General features: G+C 42.4%; 1 protein-coding gene across 5 annotated transcripts in view; it reads left to right on the top strand.

Annotated features, from left to right (window-relative positions):
* Nucleotides 1-1,733: 1,733 nt before the first annotated feature.
* Nucleotides 1,734-18,605, top strand: part of slc8a1b (solute carrier family 8 member 1b) — a 177,381-nt gene continuing 160,509 nt past the window's right edge. For 3 of the 5 annotated variants that reach the window (XM_052024762.1, XM_052024761.1, XM_052024758.1), the window contains exons 1-2: nucleotides 9,688-10,175; nucleotides 10,870-12,878. In XM_052024762.1, coding sequence (XP_051880722.1) covers nucleotides 10,900-12,878 — 1,979 coding nt within the window. In that variant the 5' untranslated portion in view covers nucleotides 9,688-10,175; nucleotides 10,870-10,899. Of the gene's footprint in view, nucleotides 1,794-9,687; nucleotides 10,176-10,597; nucleotides 10,724-10,869; nucleotides 12,879-18,605 lie in introns of those variants that run through there. The other 2 variants (XM_052024760.1, XM_052024759.1) reach the window with 2 other exon arrangements.

The raw sequence follows: 18,605 nt of genomic DNA, 5'->3' as shown, positions 1-18,605 counted from the left end.
CACTTATCACCTAATTTCTGAGGCTGTTCCAGTTTAGTTTCCTGTATCCTCATGACCACCCTAAGTGATGAAGGATTTGTCAGTCACAATGGCATAATGAAGGAGAGACAGTTAGGCTTTCTTTTCAGAGGCATTCATTGCTTGGCATTTGCATGAATTGATTTTGACTCTATTCTTAGTAGTTCAATCCAAATTATTGCCTTGGTTTTGATGCATATGGATTTTGACTGCAACAGTTATACACAGAACTGTGAGTGGGGCTGAATGCTGTAGAATCATCAGTGAATGTCGCTGCCACTGATTTAATGATGGACTATACCATTCATAAAACAACCTTCATAGTATTTACTGTAAATTTGTAACAACCAAGTGTCTGTCCAGTTCTCTGGTTTATTTTATAACAGCAAAGCTCACCATTCAGTATGTCAGCAAATTGCACATGGTGTTGCTCATGCTAAATCAAAAGCAAGCACAGGAGCACATTGCAATATTCTGCTGCATATCAGGGCAGTGTCCAACACTGTTCTATCCCTTTAAGGTTTATTGCAGAGTCTTATTTTTGTAAATGAGCACACCCTGATGTCAATTGCCAGCTAATTGCAGTTAGATATATCCTGAAGCTAACTGAGGGCCACTTCTTATTGCAGGCTAGGCTTTATGGAAATTGGTAGGTAAAGGCTTTCTTTTCAAATGTTTAATTTCCTTTTTCTTGAAGTAGTTTTCATTATTATTTATCTTGATTTTTTTCCCCCCTGGTGAATTTAGTTTTGTGTTGAAGTTTTCAGCTTTCCCACTATTGCCAGCTTCCCACTATCAACATTCTGTTCCTCTATTCCCATTGTAGCTATCAATAGACCTAATTAGATTTTAGAGCCTTTTCTTCCTTTGTTTTTTTTTTATTTCTGTAATTCTTTTTATGTGTAGGTTTTCTAGTTACATGCCACTTTGCAGAATTTATATTTAAGCAAATATGCATGAACCATGTTTCATATTAAGCAAACTAATCTATAATTTGATACTGTTGTTTAGTTATCTAGATCCATTGACTAATTGGTCACTTTAGTGTAATGTGTACTGTACTTTGAAATATTCTACACCGTGACACAGTCCAGGAGCTGTAATCTTCACTGTAATAACAATCTTGCAGTCAGATCAGATCTGACATTCTTGAAAACTGCTTAACACTCTCTCTTGTTTGGTTTATTGATGGTGGTTGCTTTTGTTTTACAAGCTGCTGAACAAATGACAGACATTTAGTTTATTTCTGAATATGTAACACTGAATTTATTGTACAGAAATATGTGTATGGTTGCATAGGGAGTTGCTCTGCCTGAAAATGCCTCTACTACCTAAAAGATTTGCGTAGGCACAGTCAGATGAATAAATAGCTTGTGGAAAAGATTGTGACATAAGGTTTTCCTATCTGTTTAACTTAAATGTAGCTGTGAATAGATTCTAATGGATAGACAGATTCCCCTTTTGTTTTAACCATGTGTAATTTTTACTGCTGAATCCAACGTTAACCATAAAGAAGTTATCATTCACGTGCTGGATCCAACTAAAGACTGCCAGACAATGTAGTTCAGCAGCACTAAGTTACTGTTGGGAACCGATCCATGTATGGAAGCAAAAGCACAAAACTACAGATAAGCTCAGACGGAGTTATGCAAACCATGTTTAGAGACACTTAAAGGACAAGACTCTTCCCTGATGCCTCTCTGTTAAATTTAGAGAAGCTATCGCATGCTGCCTTTTTCCATAAAGCTCCAAACAGCTGCAGGGACTTTCCTAAGGTAGGCTTCACAACTGTATTTCTTCAACTCTCATTTTCAAAACGTGTTCCTTACTCTGTTAGCTGCAGTCAGGTCAAGTAGTTGCAGGATGCTGTAGCAACAGCAACAGGAATGCTGCCCTCCAAGTTACTCAGAACTAAGGGCTCTAATGAACATGGCATTGTATAATGACTGATAGTGTTTAAAACATAGTGCTTGAGGGTATTTGATGTAAAAGTTTATAGAAATGCACCTTTTACAATATGTCAGTAACCCAGAAGAAGCAGTTCCCCAAAGTGAGATCAAGTAATTTGTAGAGAAAACAATCTGACTAGAGCTGTAGCTTTTTTCTATTGGACCAAGAATTAAGTATATATTGGGGAAGTTAATGCTTCCAGAGTCTTGGCATTCTTTCAACATTTTTAATAATGGAATTTGATATCCTTAACCTATTCTCCCATCCCCAGTGTAATATTTGAAGGAATGTTGTATTGTCCGAAGAGACATTAAACTGAGGCCCCTGCCTCTCTCGACCATTCTTTGAATATAGATTGTTCGATTCTGTCCAAAAGCAGAGGATCCTGGCCTATGTACATCTTCAGTCAACGGTACTATAAACGGGTTAGCTAGTCGGTTCTGTTGGGGTCTTGTAATGATCAAGTTTGTTCAGTTTGTCTTCAAATTACAATTGCTATGCTTGAGGGCATTTCTTGCGCAGCTGATTGGTTTGTGGGAAAGGCGATGAGCCCCAGAAATGCAAGATGTATTTTCCTAACGTACGCCACGGGCACGTGATTATTCTTCATTCCGAAAGCTTGGGTGTTTATTTGCAGGTGATCCAATTCCTTGGATTTAGAATTTTGGCATTGGTGAAGTTGCCTGAATTAGACGATCACCAAAGGTGATGCCTAAACATTTAAATTTGGGGGTGAAGGAAAGAGATGGGGATTAAAACTTGAAGTGACATCTAAAGTCCATCGATGTACACCGCCAGTAGGAAGCCCTACCGATCATGCAACGTGAACGATCTTGTTTTCCCTAACCCAAAAGTGCCAGGAAAATCTGATTTTTTTATTATTGCTTAAACGGTTGAATTTAACATGAAATGGCAACAAAATGAAACTAAATACAAGAGGAAAAATATAATGGCCAACCCATTGTGAGATCGTGCATTCTGATCATAGGTTTTAAAGGATTAGTAGTTCCATTTGAGTATCGGAATTCGTGCGCCTTGGGCTGTATTGTTAGACTGCACAATGGGTCGCGGATTAAAAAAAGAAAAATCCCATCCTTGTATGCAATGTTCACAAACGTAAGAATTTAAGTGTAACTGTCCGAAGCTAGGTTATTCGAAACAACCGAATTTTTAAATAACTACTGCGCAGGTTCGTAGAAAAGAAGCGAGCAGTTGTGATTTAGAATCCTGACATTGCGTTCGGAACAAAGCAATAACCCAACCTCGATGACAGTAACTTGAATTCCTATTTTTTTTAAATTCAGAATGGCTTAATGAAACTTCAAAGTGTGTGGAAACTGTTATAAGAATTGCAGTCTTCTCGCTTTTAATATAATTCACCTCAAGTAATGCTTTTCAGTTTCGGCTGGAAAGGTTCTAGCAATAGAATACAATCTAATACAATAGATTCCATACAGCCAAGTAAAATGATCTGCGTGCAGTATCCAGCGTTCAACCCTGCTATAATTCCTATCCATACATCAAGTGCATCGTTTCGGTTACTTAACAGCTCTCATCCACTTTGGCATTGAAATAATGTGCGTCCATTTATTTAGGAGTTCAACACTGCAGTAATTCGCTGGTTTGCCAGGGGGCATAGCATTAAAGCCATTCCCTCGAAGCACTGTACACCAATCTCTTGGCAAAATATTTTTATCAGGTGATTATATTACAGCTATTTCATAGTGAAAGTGAAGTGAAATTCATACCCATTTAAGCAAGGAGCTGTAAACGGGAAGTGGACTATTGCCTTGAATTCGGGTGATGTTTAACAATACGCTGTTTAGGTAGGAGTGGATCATGAATTTAATAATCGCAGTCTGCTTGTGTCACTTAAGTTTGTGCACAATGAACATTTCTAAATATTGTTTTCTCAAGGGAAAAAACACGTAGGAATAATCAGACAACAGGGTGGTGAGAAAGGCATATGACAGGGCTGTCTTCATGGGTCAAGACATAAACTATAAAAGTTGGCATGTTATGTTGCAACTTGACAAAGCACTGGTTAGACTACACCTGGAGTATTCTGTGCAATTGTTATCCTACACACAACTTGAAGGATGTGATTGCACTGGAGAGAGTGCAGAGGAGATCTTTAGGAATGGGGTGAGATCTGAAAGGCTGAGCTTATTTTCCTTGGTGTGAAGGAGGCTGGAGGTGACCTGACAGAGGTATAGATAGGGCAGATGGTCAATCTCTTTCCCATGGTGGGAGTATCAAAAACAGGAAGGCACACGTTTTTGAGAGGAAGGGGTCAGAAGGGAAAGTTTTACAACAGTGGTTGATATCTGAAACTTCCTGCCAGAGGAGGAGGTGGAATCTGATACAAGCACTGCTTAAGAGACATTTGGACAGGCACTTAAATAAGCAAGGTATAAAAGGATACAGACCTGGTGTGGGCAAATGGGATTAATGTTGATGGGTGAGAAGGTTAGTGTCAATGTGGTGAGCTGAAGGGCCATTTCTGTGCTGTGTGGCTCTGTCATGTGGTATTTAAATTTGTTTTGCAAAAATACATGCTACTGAGTTTGGTGTTTTTGTTTTTACTTGTAATATAAAATTTCTTAAGGTTAGCATATGATTCCATATTGCAATTAATCTTTATAAACCCACCAAAAGCTTTTTTAAAGCTACCAGATTCCATGCAAGATGAGTCTTGGCATGTAATTGTTTTGGGAGTTAGATGCCTGGCAGTGCCTTTGTCCCAAAGGGAACAGGTTGAAGGGGAAGAATAGTCACCTTGCATTGTATGGTCTGATGCAGGGATTCAACCTGAAATGTCAACACTTCCTTTCTTCCTTCCCTCCCTCCTTGCCCTTGATGCTGCTCAACCTACTGAGTTCCTCTGGCGGATTTTGTTACTCCAGATTCTTGTGTCTCTATCTTGTATGCTGTATTTTGTCTAGTATACCAGAGCCAGTAATTTTGAAGTGTCTTCTGTGGTAATACAAGAGACCAAGCCAATATGCTAACAAAGTAATTAGATTGCTATCATATGACAATTGGAATATTATTTGTTTTGGTTCTTGAGGCATGAATGTCGGTCAGTACCAAAGAACACCTGCTGATGGTAGACAAGAATTGGTTCCAGTCAAACAAGCCTACACCTTCAATAGTCCAGCAACCTCTTCAGTGCTAGCTTGGCTTGTACTGAAGTCTCCAGTGGAGCTTGAACCCAGATTGTTCAGTTTCAGACAGAACAGTGCCCCTGCTAGGTCATAGTTATCTTTGAAAAGAACCACCTCCTTGGATTTTTACTATGAACCTCGGGTTGAGAGTTTTTGCACAGCACTATTCAATTGAAAGAGTGTTTTTGAAACTGACTTGCTTAATTGGAATTGGTTACATTTGAGTGCATTCAGTCCTGTTTTCCATGGGCCACTTAAAATACTCCAATTTAATGTTCAGACTCAGAATGCCCAGGTCATTGATCTATTGATGATGCTACTGGTGGTCAAATAAGGAGTGAGATGATATTCAAATAAATCAAAAACCATAATGGTCAATGAGAATTCTTGCAAACCTATTAGTTGATCATTTCAAAACTGCCTGTCCCAAGCTTTCCTTCAATAAGCTTTGAGATTGCCAGTGTTATAGTAAATGGTATAAACAGCCTTGCTTTTGCCACTGGGTCAGGCAGGGCATTTACTATACAACAGTTTGTGGACTTGTAAGTGGCTGTGTTTACTTTTGCAATAATACAGCTTGCAAATATGTTCCAGCCTAAAGATTCATTGCAACGGTTGCAAATTTTAACCTGCAGTATATATTTCCAAAATATGCCCGGCAACTGACTTTTGGTGCCTCTGACTGGAGTTGTTGATCACTAAACTGGCTTTTCCCTTTTAAAGATTTTGTCGCTGAAATGTGGAGAAGTAACATCCCAATGTGGCCAAATTGAGGGCATGTGCCAGGTTTAGTAATCAATTCTAGTCCAGCAAAAAAAACCTGGACTTCATTAATCAATGAATAAACCTTAAAACAAGTGAATTGTTTTAATTATTGGATTAAAGGTTCAATGAGCATGATTGGTTTGAGAAGCTTCATGGTCCTTGATTATGTAAATAAAATACACTTTAAATTCTGAGCTTCTCAGATGACATTGCTGGAAGTATGTTCCAAAATATTGCTATTACATCATTTCTTTAAATTTTTAAAGAGACTGCAGCTGCTTGACTTGCTTCTCACTATTGTCTACTGACTCAATAGAAAGGCATATCATCTTGAGCAAAGGGATATCAGATAGAAATAGAACAGACAACTGATCTATTGCAATGGAAACCAGTATCTGTATACTGATGTATGCTATCTATGAACCATTAAGTGTTGGTTAGTGACAGAGCAAATTAACCAATGTTTTTTGAATTGGGGTGCAGTTTTAAGGAATTAAGACACACTTTCCAGCATGCTGCTTAGGCAATAAGTAGCTTGCTGCTTGGGCAAACAGCTCTACAATGTGACTTTACAAGAAACTGAAATACAAATGAAGCTTCTGAAATACAAATGAGGCTACCAATCCTTGTGAAGGCAAGTGGTAATTAAAACTCCAGAATGGGAGGGGAGAATTAATAATTTGTGTATGGACTTGTTAAAGGTATTTAAAGTCCCATAATCTAGACATTGGCTCATGAAATTGAAAGGATGGGTTTTATTAATTTACTGGACATGGACATCACCACAAGGCCGGCATTAATTGTCCATCCCCCATGTCATTTGAGGAGGTGGAGATGAATTGAAGGACAGTTAGGTACAGAATTCCAGCAGGATAGTTCCATTCACAATGAAGGAATCATGAATTTTATTTCCAAATCCAAAATACAATGTGATTTGCAGATGGTAGTGTTTACATTTGCTTGGTTTCCTTGTCTTTTGTTTTCACCCAGATGTTAGAGGTTGAGGATTGATGGGTGCTGTCAAAGAAGCCTTTGCAAGTAAATGGTGGAACATTTGTAAAGTGTGTTAATGTTTATGATGGATTTGGATACCAATCAAATTGGCTTATTCTTGGATAGTTTAAAACATTATTATTGGAGCTAATATTATGCAGGGTCTTTTGGTAATATGCCTTGGATGGTGGGAGCACAATGGGACATTGGGATAGTTGCCTATTGCAGGGTGCCCAGTCCAGCCTCCTTTTGCCACAGTGACCTTGAGGTTCTGCTGATAGTCATATAGTTTCAAATGTTATGTAGAGGTGTTAGCCATTGCTTTGCATGTGGTGCACAAGTTAACCTGTTATTTGTCAGCTCAAATTGGAATCTTAATCTTAATATTCTAAGATTCTGCAAATGCAATTGTATATTTTTCAATCAACATCCTCCCTTCTAGCCTGCAAAGGAAACATCACCCAAGCAGCTAAAGATGGTTGCACTGACACTGAATATGAAATTTAAGGAACAAAGTGTAGTGAATCATTGCTCCTCAATGGTGGGGTTCAGTGGTCGCATTCCACACCCAACTAATTGGATTAAGATGTTCCATGTTGATGTGCATGAATGACTTGGACAGAGATACAAGAATGTTTCAAAGATTGCCAATATCAAAATCAGTAAATGTAGTAATTAATTGAGGAAGATGTTCGCATGACTGGAGAATATAAGATGTAAAGTAATCTGGTAAATAGATCAAATGTAATGGCAAGAGTGAAGTTGATGCCTTTTCAGTAGGGAAAAATTCCTACCAAATGGGGGAAAATGTAAGTAACTAGGTGAAAGATCAGAAACCAAGGCACCAATCTTCAAAGACAGCAGTACATGTTGAGAAGGTTGTATGTATGATGCATTTAAAAGTACACAGTCAAAGAATTATGCTAAACTTCAGACATTGTCTTTTTTTTGGGGGGGGGGGGAATGCCAAAGATTGGGCAAGTTGACTATGATGGCACCATAGTGACATGAAGGCAGTGGAGAGGGTGGGATTATTCTCTCTGGAGCAGAGAAAGCTAAGAGGAGATTTCATAAGACCTTCACATGAAGAAAAAAATCAGATTTGTCACATCTTGAAACTTCAGTTTCAGTAGAAGTTTAAGTTAATTGCCAAAAAAAACAGATGGCCTTTTTTGTGGTCAGTTGTTAGGGGAAAACACTTCCCATAAGACTGGTGGAAACAAATTGTATAATCTTTTAAAGGGTCTGGATGTGACCTGAATATTTGCAGAGCCAATAGCAAAGGAATGGTCCTAACTGGATAGCTTCTAGAATTGGTACAAGTATATTGGAGCAAATGACCTGCTTCACTAATCGCTCTGATACTAAAACTGCTATGCTCTTCAGTGAAAGAACTCCAGAAGTGTAGCCATGTGTTTTGGGGAAAATACTGCACCCAATGTGTGCATGGCAAAGAGATGCTGACCAGATAATTTGATGTTTGTTGAGCTACAAATAGGAAGAAATCTGCTGTTCTTCAGAGAGGTGCAATAGGATATTTTATACTAGTGTGGCTTGATCAAAACTGCCCAGGGATTGTGGTTATAATCTCCAGGATGGAACTGGATCCCACAAGCATCTAGTAGGGAGAGACCCTGCTGCTGTTCATTGTTTAACCTTTAAGGTATGATATACAATCATATAATGCATAGAAAATGGAACAAAGGTTTTCACTAGCAATGAGGAAACCTATCAATCATTTCAGTCCCGCCCCCCAAAATGCATTTGGTGCCTAGATTAACTACACGTGCACCAATAAAATCATCTCGAAATCAATGCTATGTTGAATCACTGAATTTTGCCTTTGCTCTGAAGATTCTGATAAACGAAAACAATGTCGTTTCAAGTTTGCTTTTATGAAAAAGCAAATTGCTGGTTCTGTCATTCCCTGGGTTCTATATGTCAGAAGCAAACTGCGTGCCTTCAGTGGCAGTTCCTAGAGAACTGAAATGCTTTGCCTTGCCGTTCCACATGTTTCTTGCTTAATTATCAGATGGGCCGGCCATTTTAGTGCATCTTCAATTTTAAAGACAAAACTAAGGCGTATGATATTAATCAAATCTAACTGTTCCTAGCGGTATTTGGAAACGTGCTTCAAGGACAAAAACGCAATGTCTCAGTCACTTGGTATGTCGGCCAGTTAAAGTACAATTTAGTTTCCAAAATTATTGGCCTGTGCAGAGAAATTAAAGTAATGCGGATCAAGATGTAATAGCAACAAGTTATTGATATTGGATTTGTTGTAACTTGCTATTCATTGCTGAATCCAAGTCTTCCTAATAAAGTCCTTCAAATGTATACAAGGTTACAAAGAATAGCAAGCAAGCCTGTACGTCTGATGCACCCGATACTTGTGACTTTGGAAGTATATTTCGTGTACAGGCACCCAAATGTCTGCAGATAAAAGAATGAATAGTCGGACTGCCTGCCTCCTTGAGCCTAGTGATTCAATCCTACAACTGCGGAGAGACACATTTGGAGATGAAGGCAGTTTTATCCTGGCCGATCAGTGGCTGGTTGCTCGCTACTTCGTACTTTACAGCCTGGCGTGCCTTCCTAGTACCAAAAAAGGTAATAACAGCAGATTCGAGCACCATAGGTGTTTCCATTTGCAATTACGAACAGAAAACGCCATGTACCCATTCATTTGCATTAATCTGGGCTTTCCGAAAAGCGGAATTTTTTTTTTTCGGAACGGCTTTATTGCTAAAGCAGTTCCTTTGTTCGATTCCACTTCCCGAGCACGTTGGAGATGGTTCCTCTTCAAGACGGCCAGCAGAATGATCAATGAAGTAGGTGGGTCGCGCTGAGATAAGAATACTGGCAAGGCGCCCATGATGCACTGCAAGCCTGGGCTTTCTCACGATCAGAAATCGGAAAATAGTAATTGCCTTAGACAGCCGTAGTGCTCGGGCTGCACAGTCCTCGGACGCTCGGTGAACAGTTATATTACGCAGAAATGCTCTACGCATAATAATGAAAACATAATGCGGAGAAACTTTGACCATTCCACATCTGCTAGGCTTGATCTCAGCTTCGTACTTTCTCCAAGAACCATTAATATTTTCTCCAGCATGAGACCGATCGGTACACTATGGCTGTGACTAAGCGCCAGATCTAGCGGATTTCATTTAGCTCCTTTTTCTCCGATCGCTATGGTGGTAAAACCGTTCTGCTCCTGATTTGCAAGCAAGGCGAAGGCAAGTGGACGTTCTATCCAGGAACCACCGATTGAACGCTGTGGTACGTTCGGCTTGCTTTGTACAGGGTTTTTATGGCATTTTTTCTCTTGTAAATCATTTTTTTTATATTTATCGCACACCAGATTCGAAATCCAGTTCTGTGGCTGGAGTTGTACCACTCACTTTCAGGTATCTCCTGTACAAGGAGAAAACGATTGCATGCACGGAAATATTACCATGCCGTGGTGTTTATTTTAAATGTAGGAGGAGGAAAGACAGCTGTGTAGAGTGTAACAGAAGTGACATGGAAAATTAAATCACTAAATAGCGTTGAAAAGGGGAACTCTGGCGTATTTTTGTGGTTATTGTTGTAACGTATCGTAACTGACATACGTGACTTTGCTCATTTTAGAATGCCCGGTATAGTAATATTTTAGCAAATGTCTGGTGACACCGTAGTTTAGACTAATGAATGGAGTCGGAGTTTTATTCCTCTTGGTATGGGTGGCTTGGGACCCGGGACTTGCTTTATTAGTCGGGCTTGTTGGAAAATATAAAGGAAATGGTATTGTATTTTGTTACGCTGCAATACAATAGTGTGATAATCGGGTAAGATTAACCCTGTTATCTACTGATGTGGTAACATGCATTTTAAAAAAAACGGAAACGCCCCATTCATTTGATGGCGAGATGTTCCCGCATTGGTTTTTGCTGCATGGATACCAACAATTCACTGGCTTTTGTATTTATTTTAGATTGAGGCTGGACTCCTATCGAGGACCACCATGCTGAGGTCGTGGAAAGCGGCGCCTTGTTCGCATGTAATGAATGCTGGGTTTACGCTGGCGATCCTGTTCACTTGCCTTCAACAAGTAAAAACGGAGAAAGTGCCCGGAGCCGAGAGCAACTCGTCCGACTGCACCGGTTCCTACAAGTGCAAAGAGGGCGTGATCTTGCCCGTGTGGTACCCGCAGGACCCATCCGTCGGCGACAAGGTAGCTCGGGCCATCGTCTACTTCGTGGCGCTGATCTACATGTTCCTGGGCGTGTCCATCGTGGCCGACCGCTTCATGTCCTCGATCGAGGTGATTACCTCGCAGGAGCGGGAGATCACGGTGAAGAGACCCAATGGCGAGACCAGCACCACCACCGTGCGCTTGTGGAACGAGACCGTGTCCAACCTCACGCTAATGGCGCTCGGTTCGTCGGCGCCCGAGATCCTGCTCTCGGTCATCGAAGTGTGCGGCCACGGCTTCAACGCCGGCGAGCTGGGGCCCAGCACCATCGTGGGCAGCGCCGCCTTTAACACCTTCGTGATCATCGCCATCTGCGTGTACGTGGTGCCCGACGGCGAGGTGCGGCGCATCAAGCACCTGCGCGTTTTCTTCGTCACGGCCGCCTGGAGCATCTTCGCCTACGCCTGGCTCTACCTCATCCTGGCCGTCATCTCCCCCGCCGTGGTGGAGCTGTGGGAGAGCCTGCTCACCCTCGTCTTCTTCCCGGTCTGCGTGCTCTTCGCCTGGGTGGCCGACCGCCGCCTACTCTTCTACAAGTACGTCTACAAGAAGTACCGGGCGGGCCGCCACCGCGGCGTCATCGTGGAGACCGAAGCCGACCGGCCCGACAAGGCCGACATCGAGATGGACGGCAAGATGCTCAACTCGCACGAAGTAGCAGCTGCTGCCGCTGCAGCCGCCGCCGTCAGCGAGGGCGAGGTGCCTGACACGGTGGTGACGGTGGCGGGGGCCGCCAAGGACCAAGAGGAGGAGTCCCGGCGGGACATGGCGCGCATCCTGAAGGAGCTGAAGCAGAAGCACCCGGACAAGGAGATGGAGCAGCTGATCGAGCTCGCCAACTACCAGGTGCTGAGCCAGCAGGCCAAGAGCCGCGCCTTCTACCGCATCCAGGCCACCCGCCTCATGATCGGCGCCGGCAACATCCTCAAGCGGCACGCCGCCGATCAGGCGCGCAAGGCCGTGTCCATGCAGGAGGTGAGGCCCGAGGTGGACGAGGGGCCCGTCAGCCGCGTCTACTTCGACCCGGGCAGCTACCAGTGCCTGGAGAACTGCGGCTCGGTGGCGCTGACCGTCGTCCGCCGGGGCGGAGACCTGACCAACACGGTGACGGTCGACTACCGCACCGAGGACGGCACGGCCAACGCCGGCTCCGACTACGAGTTCACCGAAGGCAGCCTGGTCTTCAAGCCGGGCGAGACGCAGAAAGAGATCCTGGTGGGGATTATCGACGACGACATCTTCGAGGAGGACGAGAACTTCTGCGTGCACCTCAGCAACCTCCGGGTGGGCGGCGTGGCCGCGGCCGCACCCGCGCACGCGCCGTCGCCCAAAGCCGGGGCGGCGACGGCAGCGCAGCCGCCAACCGTCGGGGTGCCGGCGGGCGAGGCCACCAACGACGCGGCGTCCGTTGCCGGTGCCGCCGCCACCACCGCAGCCGCCGCCTCCTCCACCAATCACGTGGCGACGTCCGGCGCCTGCGCCGTCTCGGAGATCGCCTGCCTGGTGGCGCCCAGCACGGCCAACGTCACCATCTTCGACGACGACCACGCCGGCATCTTCAACTTCGAGGAGAAGGTGATGCACGTCAGCGAGAGCGTGGGCGTGATGGAGGTGAAGGTGGTGCGCGCCTCGGGGGCGCGCGGCGCCGTGCTCGTGCCGTACCGCACGGTCGAGGGGAGCGCGCGCGGCGGCGGCGAGGACTTCGAGGACACGGCGGGCGAGCTGCAGTTCGAGAACGACGAGATCGTGTAAGTGGTTGGTGGGGGGCTTGGTGGTGGAGGGAGCACGAAGGGCCAGGGTACCCGCCTACCCCTTCACCACCCCTCCCTGCTACCCTGAAACACGTTGGTGCCTGCAGTTCGTCAGTGATGCCATATCATTCTCTTCTCCTGAGGGCGGCGGTGGTCAGGGGCCGATGGTGCCAGTTGATTTTTATGCTGGTGATGATTTGGACGTTCAGTTCTGTCTTGGCCTGAAAGTATCCATTTAACTTCACCCCCTTTTGATCTGTTCCCAAGGAGTGCGGGATCCTGTGTGTTGGTGTTACTATATCAAACTATAAATACCCGAAGTATCTCTGAACAGGAGGGCTAAGTGCAAGAGGGAGTTTGGGAAGCTTGCCTACTGAGGGTGAGTGAGGTGAATTGGGGGAAATAGTTTGCTTGAGCTCCTTACGAGGCAAAATTTTTAATTTTTTTTTGATTTTTTTTTAAGCTTCCTGTTTTATATAACCAATGCAGGCAAACATTTAATCACTTGCCCATTAGCTTAATAGGCCATTCAGTCCTTCTACTATTCAAAGTTCCTTGTTGGGTATTACACCCTCAAGGTTCTGGAAAAGTTAAACATCAGTTGTTACAGTCCCTGAAACTTGTATTTTTTTGACCTGATTGCTTTTTACAGTTTCATTTTCAAGATACAAAAAATGTTGGAAGATGACTAATGCAGGATAAGACTACTTTCCAGGAGTGGAATGCAGGGAATGTTGATGGTTATGCTGTAATATAATCAGTGAGTAGAATTTTGCCTATCCCATCCACACAGCATCAGCTTTATCTTGGATGTGGGTAGTGTGGCTTCAAGTCTGCACAGTGGATTCTTGTGACACATGTTCTTAGCACTTACTGTTGGCTGGACACTGAACATTCACCATTAATGGCCAGAATATTCATTACCAAAACATTTAAGAAGAAAAACCCTTGTGAGGGTTAAAGATCTGCTGGATTTTTTTCAGTTTTCATTCATTCTCTTGGCAGAGAGTGGTTTTGGTCAACTTTTGCTGGTTTCACAAAGGCAGATCAGGAACAGCAGCAGCTGTAGGCAGTTTATGGACCAGCAAATGGAAGGGAGGATGGCTGTTTGTAAAAAGCCTGGTTTTGTTTTTGTGACTTGTCACAGCTCTGCAGCCTGTTGTGATCCACTCAGTTCCAGTCACCTCAGTCTAGATGAAAGGAGTGAAACAGAGTCTGGTGTAGTGGAGATTGTGTGCAACACTAGAAGTGTGTTAATCTGAAGGATAGAACCTGGGTTTGATGCAAAACCACAGTTTGCACTACATTTTTGTTGCATTTGGTCATTTGCAGCTGATAATGTCCATGCATAAGTATTTTAAGCAGGAAATGGAAATGCCTGTAGCACTACCCACTTCATGTTCCTCCATAAAGTAGGTCATAAAGATGCTGTTTGTTGGGATTAATGACTTTCATTACATTTCCCATGTATCTTTAGAGCCTTGAGAGTGGAAACCTGATAGCCCATTGAACATTAAGACCGTTCCTCTATTCATTTACATCATGGCTGACCTTTTATCTAAGTTGTTTATTCTTTGTTCTGTGTCATTTGATATACTCAAAATCTTAAGATTTTGATCTTAAACTTCAAAAGACCAACTATCCTTGCACGTCACAGACTTCCACTGTGGGGGGGGGGGGGGGGGGAACGCACTCTGATATCACTACTAATGTGTGCAGCAGGAAGGCATGTGGAATTTTCAGCCAGTGTGGGGAGTCCTCTTTTGTAAATGTGACTGTTGGAACTTCTGCCAGTCAGTCTTGCAGTTTCACTTATCCTCCCATTTGTTCAACTACTGACAGTTTGTGTCCACTGTCCAGGCTGCACTTGTGAGCATTCATGCTTCAAGAGTGTAGCATTTTGTTCTCTGTAGAATGGGACATCCCTTGCTGGTTGACAAGAGATGAAGGATATCCTCTGCAGACTTGGCAGATTAGTCTACTCTGAAACCTAAAGACATCAAAGATCAGATATAACAATTCAACTACAATAGCTATCATGGGGTGCTGAAACAACAAACCTGCTATTTGGATCAGTCCAGAATTTCCTAACAAGTGCAGTTTTGAAAGAGTGCCAAGGCAATGATGTGCTACTATGTGTAACATTGTCCTGCTTTGGAGGAGAACTACTGGTAAGTAAGTAAAGAAGGTTGATTTGATGGATAAAGTAATATCACGAGGTGGTATCTATCTGCAAATCAAGTGCATGTTAGTAACACTGCTGCTTTCCACCAACTTAATTTTCTATCTACTACCTAATTCTAACAAATTCTTCTAATATCAAATAAAACTTCCATCTTATTTGTCAATCATAGACCATCTTTTGCAAGGGGATACAACTACTATGGGATGATGGCAGGTAACTCATCAAATGATTAGTGTCACTGTTTAATCAGGTTAACAAATGGCTAAGCTGCTTGTGTATGATGTCATTTTGTATAGTTTCTGTTTAACATTTCCCTAGTTCCTGCATGGGAGCAGGATTCTTAAGGTAACATTACTGCATATACTGGGTTTTACAGGGCCCAGCTGTAAACTAGAAGCACCTAGATGGCCGAGTTATTCTTGCACACTGACTTGCTGATACCATGGCTGATGGCCAAATTTGGGACCCAAGTCTACAGATCAGACAGTTTTGCTGTCCTTGGCAGTTAGCTTTAACTTTTCCATGTGCATTAATTAAAATATCAGGTGAGCTTGTGTGGTTCTGTCACAAAGGTCAAATGTTCTCATTGATGTACTCGTCGGTGATGTTGATTAGCTGCAGCCCATCTACAGGAAAGTAGACGCTAGGTGGTTTAAGATGCAGTTTAAGTCTCATCATACTCGGCTTTTTTGAAGCCAGCAGATATGGAGGCCAGAAAATGGATTGCATCTGTCTGAGCTGTGATTGAAGTTCCTAAGCTACAGATCCCTGGATATGGTCAACTGCAATATCTACTGACTACCTGCTCCATAGTAGACTACTTTGTGCTTGAATGCCACACACTGGAAATGGATTGTCATTTTGCTGTGACATTGTGGGGTGACCCAAGTTGGATCACATGGAAATGCTCTAAGCTAATTGCTGAGGGCAATGACTCTGTCCCTTAAGTAGACCTCAGTCCTAAGCTTGGCCATCAACACTGGTCCTCTTGGATCTCCACTATGCTGTCTGTGAATGTACTAGGCCCTGCAGTGGTTCTGTCATAGTTTGAGTAAAATCTTATATTTCACAGGCAAAGTAGACAATAAGCTTATCAGAGATCATAAGTGACTTGCTAGTTGATGGCACTAAAATGCATGCTGATTACTTAATAGTTTTTAAATGAGAGCTGACTATCAATGATTTGGGTCTCTACTGATATCAAGCAGGCATTTTATTTACTGCTTGCCCAATATGTGCAATACAGATGAAACCATTTCCATTATTTTCAAATGTATTTATAGATCTTCAACTTTAAATATCTTGGTGTGTACATCAAGTTCTAATTTGTTTAAAGGCAAATTTCATACAATTAAGACAGCTAGTTTGACGTTCAGCATTTGAAGGGGAGTTAAATGAATCACTTAATATGTTTGACAGCCTGTTTTTAAAACTGCATTGCCAAATTTCTGTTGTAGAAGAATAAATAATATAACAGCTTAGGATAGTGTGTACATGTTACTTTGCTCTTGTAATTTGGCCAAACACAACGTGCAGCACTTTTACAACAGTGCTTGGGTGTAGTGCTAAATAGTTTTTATACACACTAATACTTTCAGAATTATTAATGCAGAGGTATTTATTTGAAGTATTTTAAGTTAACACTGACACTTATTCAGTCTTCCATCTTGGCCTTTGATCTGAGTTGCATATCCAGGGAGACTTCTGTACTTTGTAATTTCTCACCAGCACAAGAGAAATAATTGGGCAATGAACTGCTGTCATAATTTCCAAATAGCTGCTTGACAGCCAGCATGAATAGGGACCTGGGATTAGATGATTTGTTGCTTGGCCACACCAGAAGAATATCATAACTTGATAAAACTGACATCTTCCAGCTATAACTGACACATGAGGTGATCCCAGGTCAAATCTGATGTTTAAACTTCTGTTGCATTGGATTTTAATCCTTCACAGGTTGTGGAAGCCAATGGCAAAGCCAGCATTATTATCCACCCCTAAATACCCTTGAACTAAGAAACTTGCTAGACTATTTCAGAGAGCTGTTAGAAGTTCTTCACATTTTTTGCTTGAAGTTCCTTCCATGAAGCAGATTAGTGAATTGGTTGGGTTTTTAGAAGATCCGGTGGTTTTGTGGTTAATACTAATTTTTCATCTAATTTGATGTCGAAACTTGTTTCTTGCAGATGTAATTAAATTGTCCCACTTCAATGGTGGGATTTAAACAGTATCTGGATCAACAATCCATATTTGCTAGTTACTAAATGCTGCTGCCTAAAGTAGTAGTAAAGGGAGATGCTTCTGTCACGAAAAGCAATGCTACTTTGGACCCATTTGCAGTAGTGTTTTGAAATCAAAGGCTAGCAAGCAAAAATGAGGTAAGCCAGGAGCTTCTGATGTAGGTCAAACTAACCTTGATAGAAGACTGGAGGAGGGAAGAGACAAAGAAATGCATGGCTTTGTGAAGTTTAAGACCTGACATTATTAGAAGATGTAATTCCAGCATATTGGCACTGTAAAACAGAACAATGCTGATCATCCAATAAAACTTCAGGAACAATAAAGGCAATTGTCAGTAAATCTCTAAATTTTCCTTTAAAAAGGGGCAAGGGTATTGCGAAGGAAGATTACTTTATTGTGAACTTTTCCCCTTTCCCTAATTGTGAATGGAGAAACTTGAGCAGTGGCCACAGCAAATAGTGAAGTGTTAATATAGTATGCTTTCTTTTATAAAGCTGCACTATTAGTAAGTGCATCAACTGGAATTGGGGCCCACAACCTAGTGAATCTGAATTGCAGCATATACATTTTGTGGCAGAGAAAAACATCAGTTTAGTCTCCTGTTGATCATCAGCACCACTTATGTACTACACAAGGCATGATCTCACCTTGAGTTAGCTCCTCTAAAAGACTTGTGTTAGTAAAATTCCTTTCTTGCTGTATTAAATGGGTTTAACTGCATTTTCCCTAGTGCACTGGTTTTGCCACTTTCTGTTGTATTTACACAAGTCTGCAACATCCATCTCTCTGGTTGCTGGCTTGCTTACATCTGCCAGAAATGGCAGAATGGGAATTTCAAGGTTCCAGTGGTGCCCTTCGATTTGAAAGAACATAAGCAGATCTTGATAGACATGGGGGCAGATGTGACTGTCCATGCGTTTATATGCAGTCTTTCCTTGGACCAGAGTTGCATTTTACTGACTTGGTCAGCCCCTTGGGTATCAGAATTTGGCATCTCTACAAAAGACTGGGCAGCTATTCAACCATACCATCTGCTGTAAGTTGTCCTGCAGACAATATGTAGCCTGTTTAATGGATGTAAAGGTCACCACTGTAATGAAATGTGGCAGACAATTGTCCAAACCAGTATCAGTCAGTCAGCTATACTTGGAAGTGTCAGCTAAATGAAGAACACTGCTTGGATGGACCAGTACTAAGAAGTGGTCATTTAACATTTTTCCTTGGCATAATTTCTATAGTTCAGAGCAACATGAATATGGTGTTCATATACCATACATTCAGTTGAACTGGGCTATCAT

The sequence above is a fragment of the Pristis pectinata genome, chromosome 10 (assembly GCF_009764475.1).
Source record: "Pristis pectinata isolate sPriPec2 chromosome 10, sPriPec2.1.pri, whole genome shotgun sequence".
NCBI classification, from domain to species: Eukaryota; Metazoa; Chordata; class Chondrichthyes; order Rhinopristiformes; family Pristidae; genus Pristis; species Pristis pectinata.
This window is presented reverse-complemented; position numbering and strand designations above follow the sequence as displayed.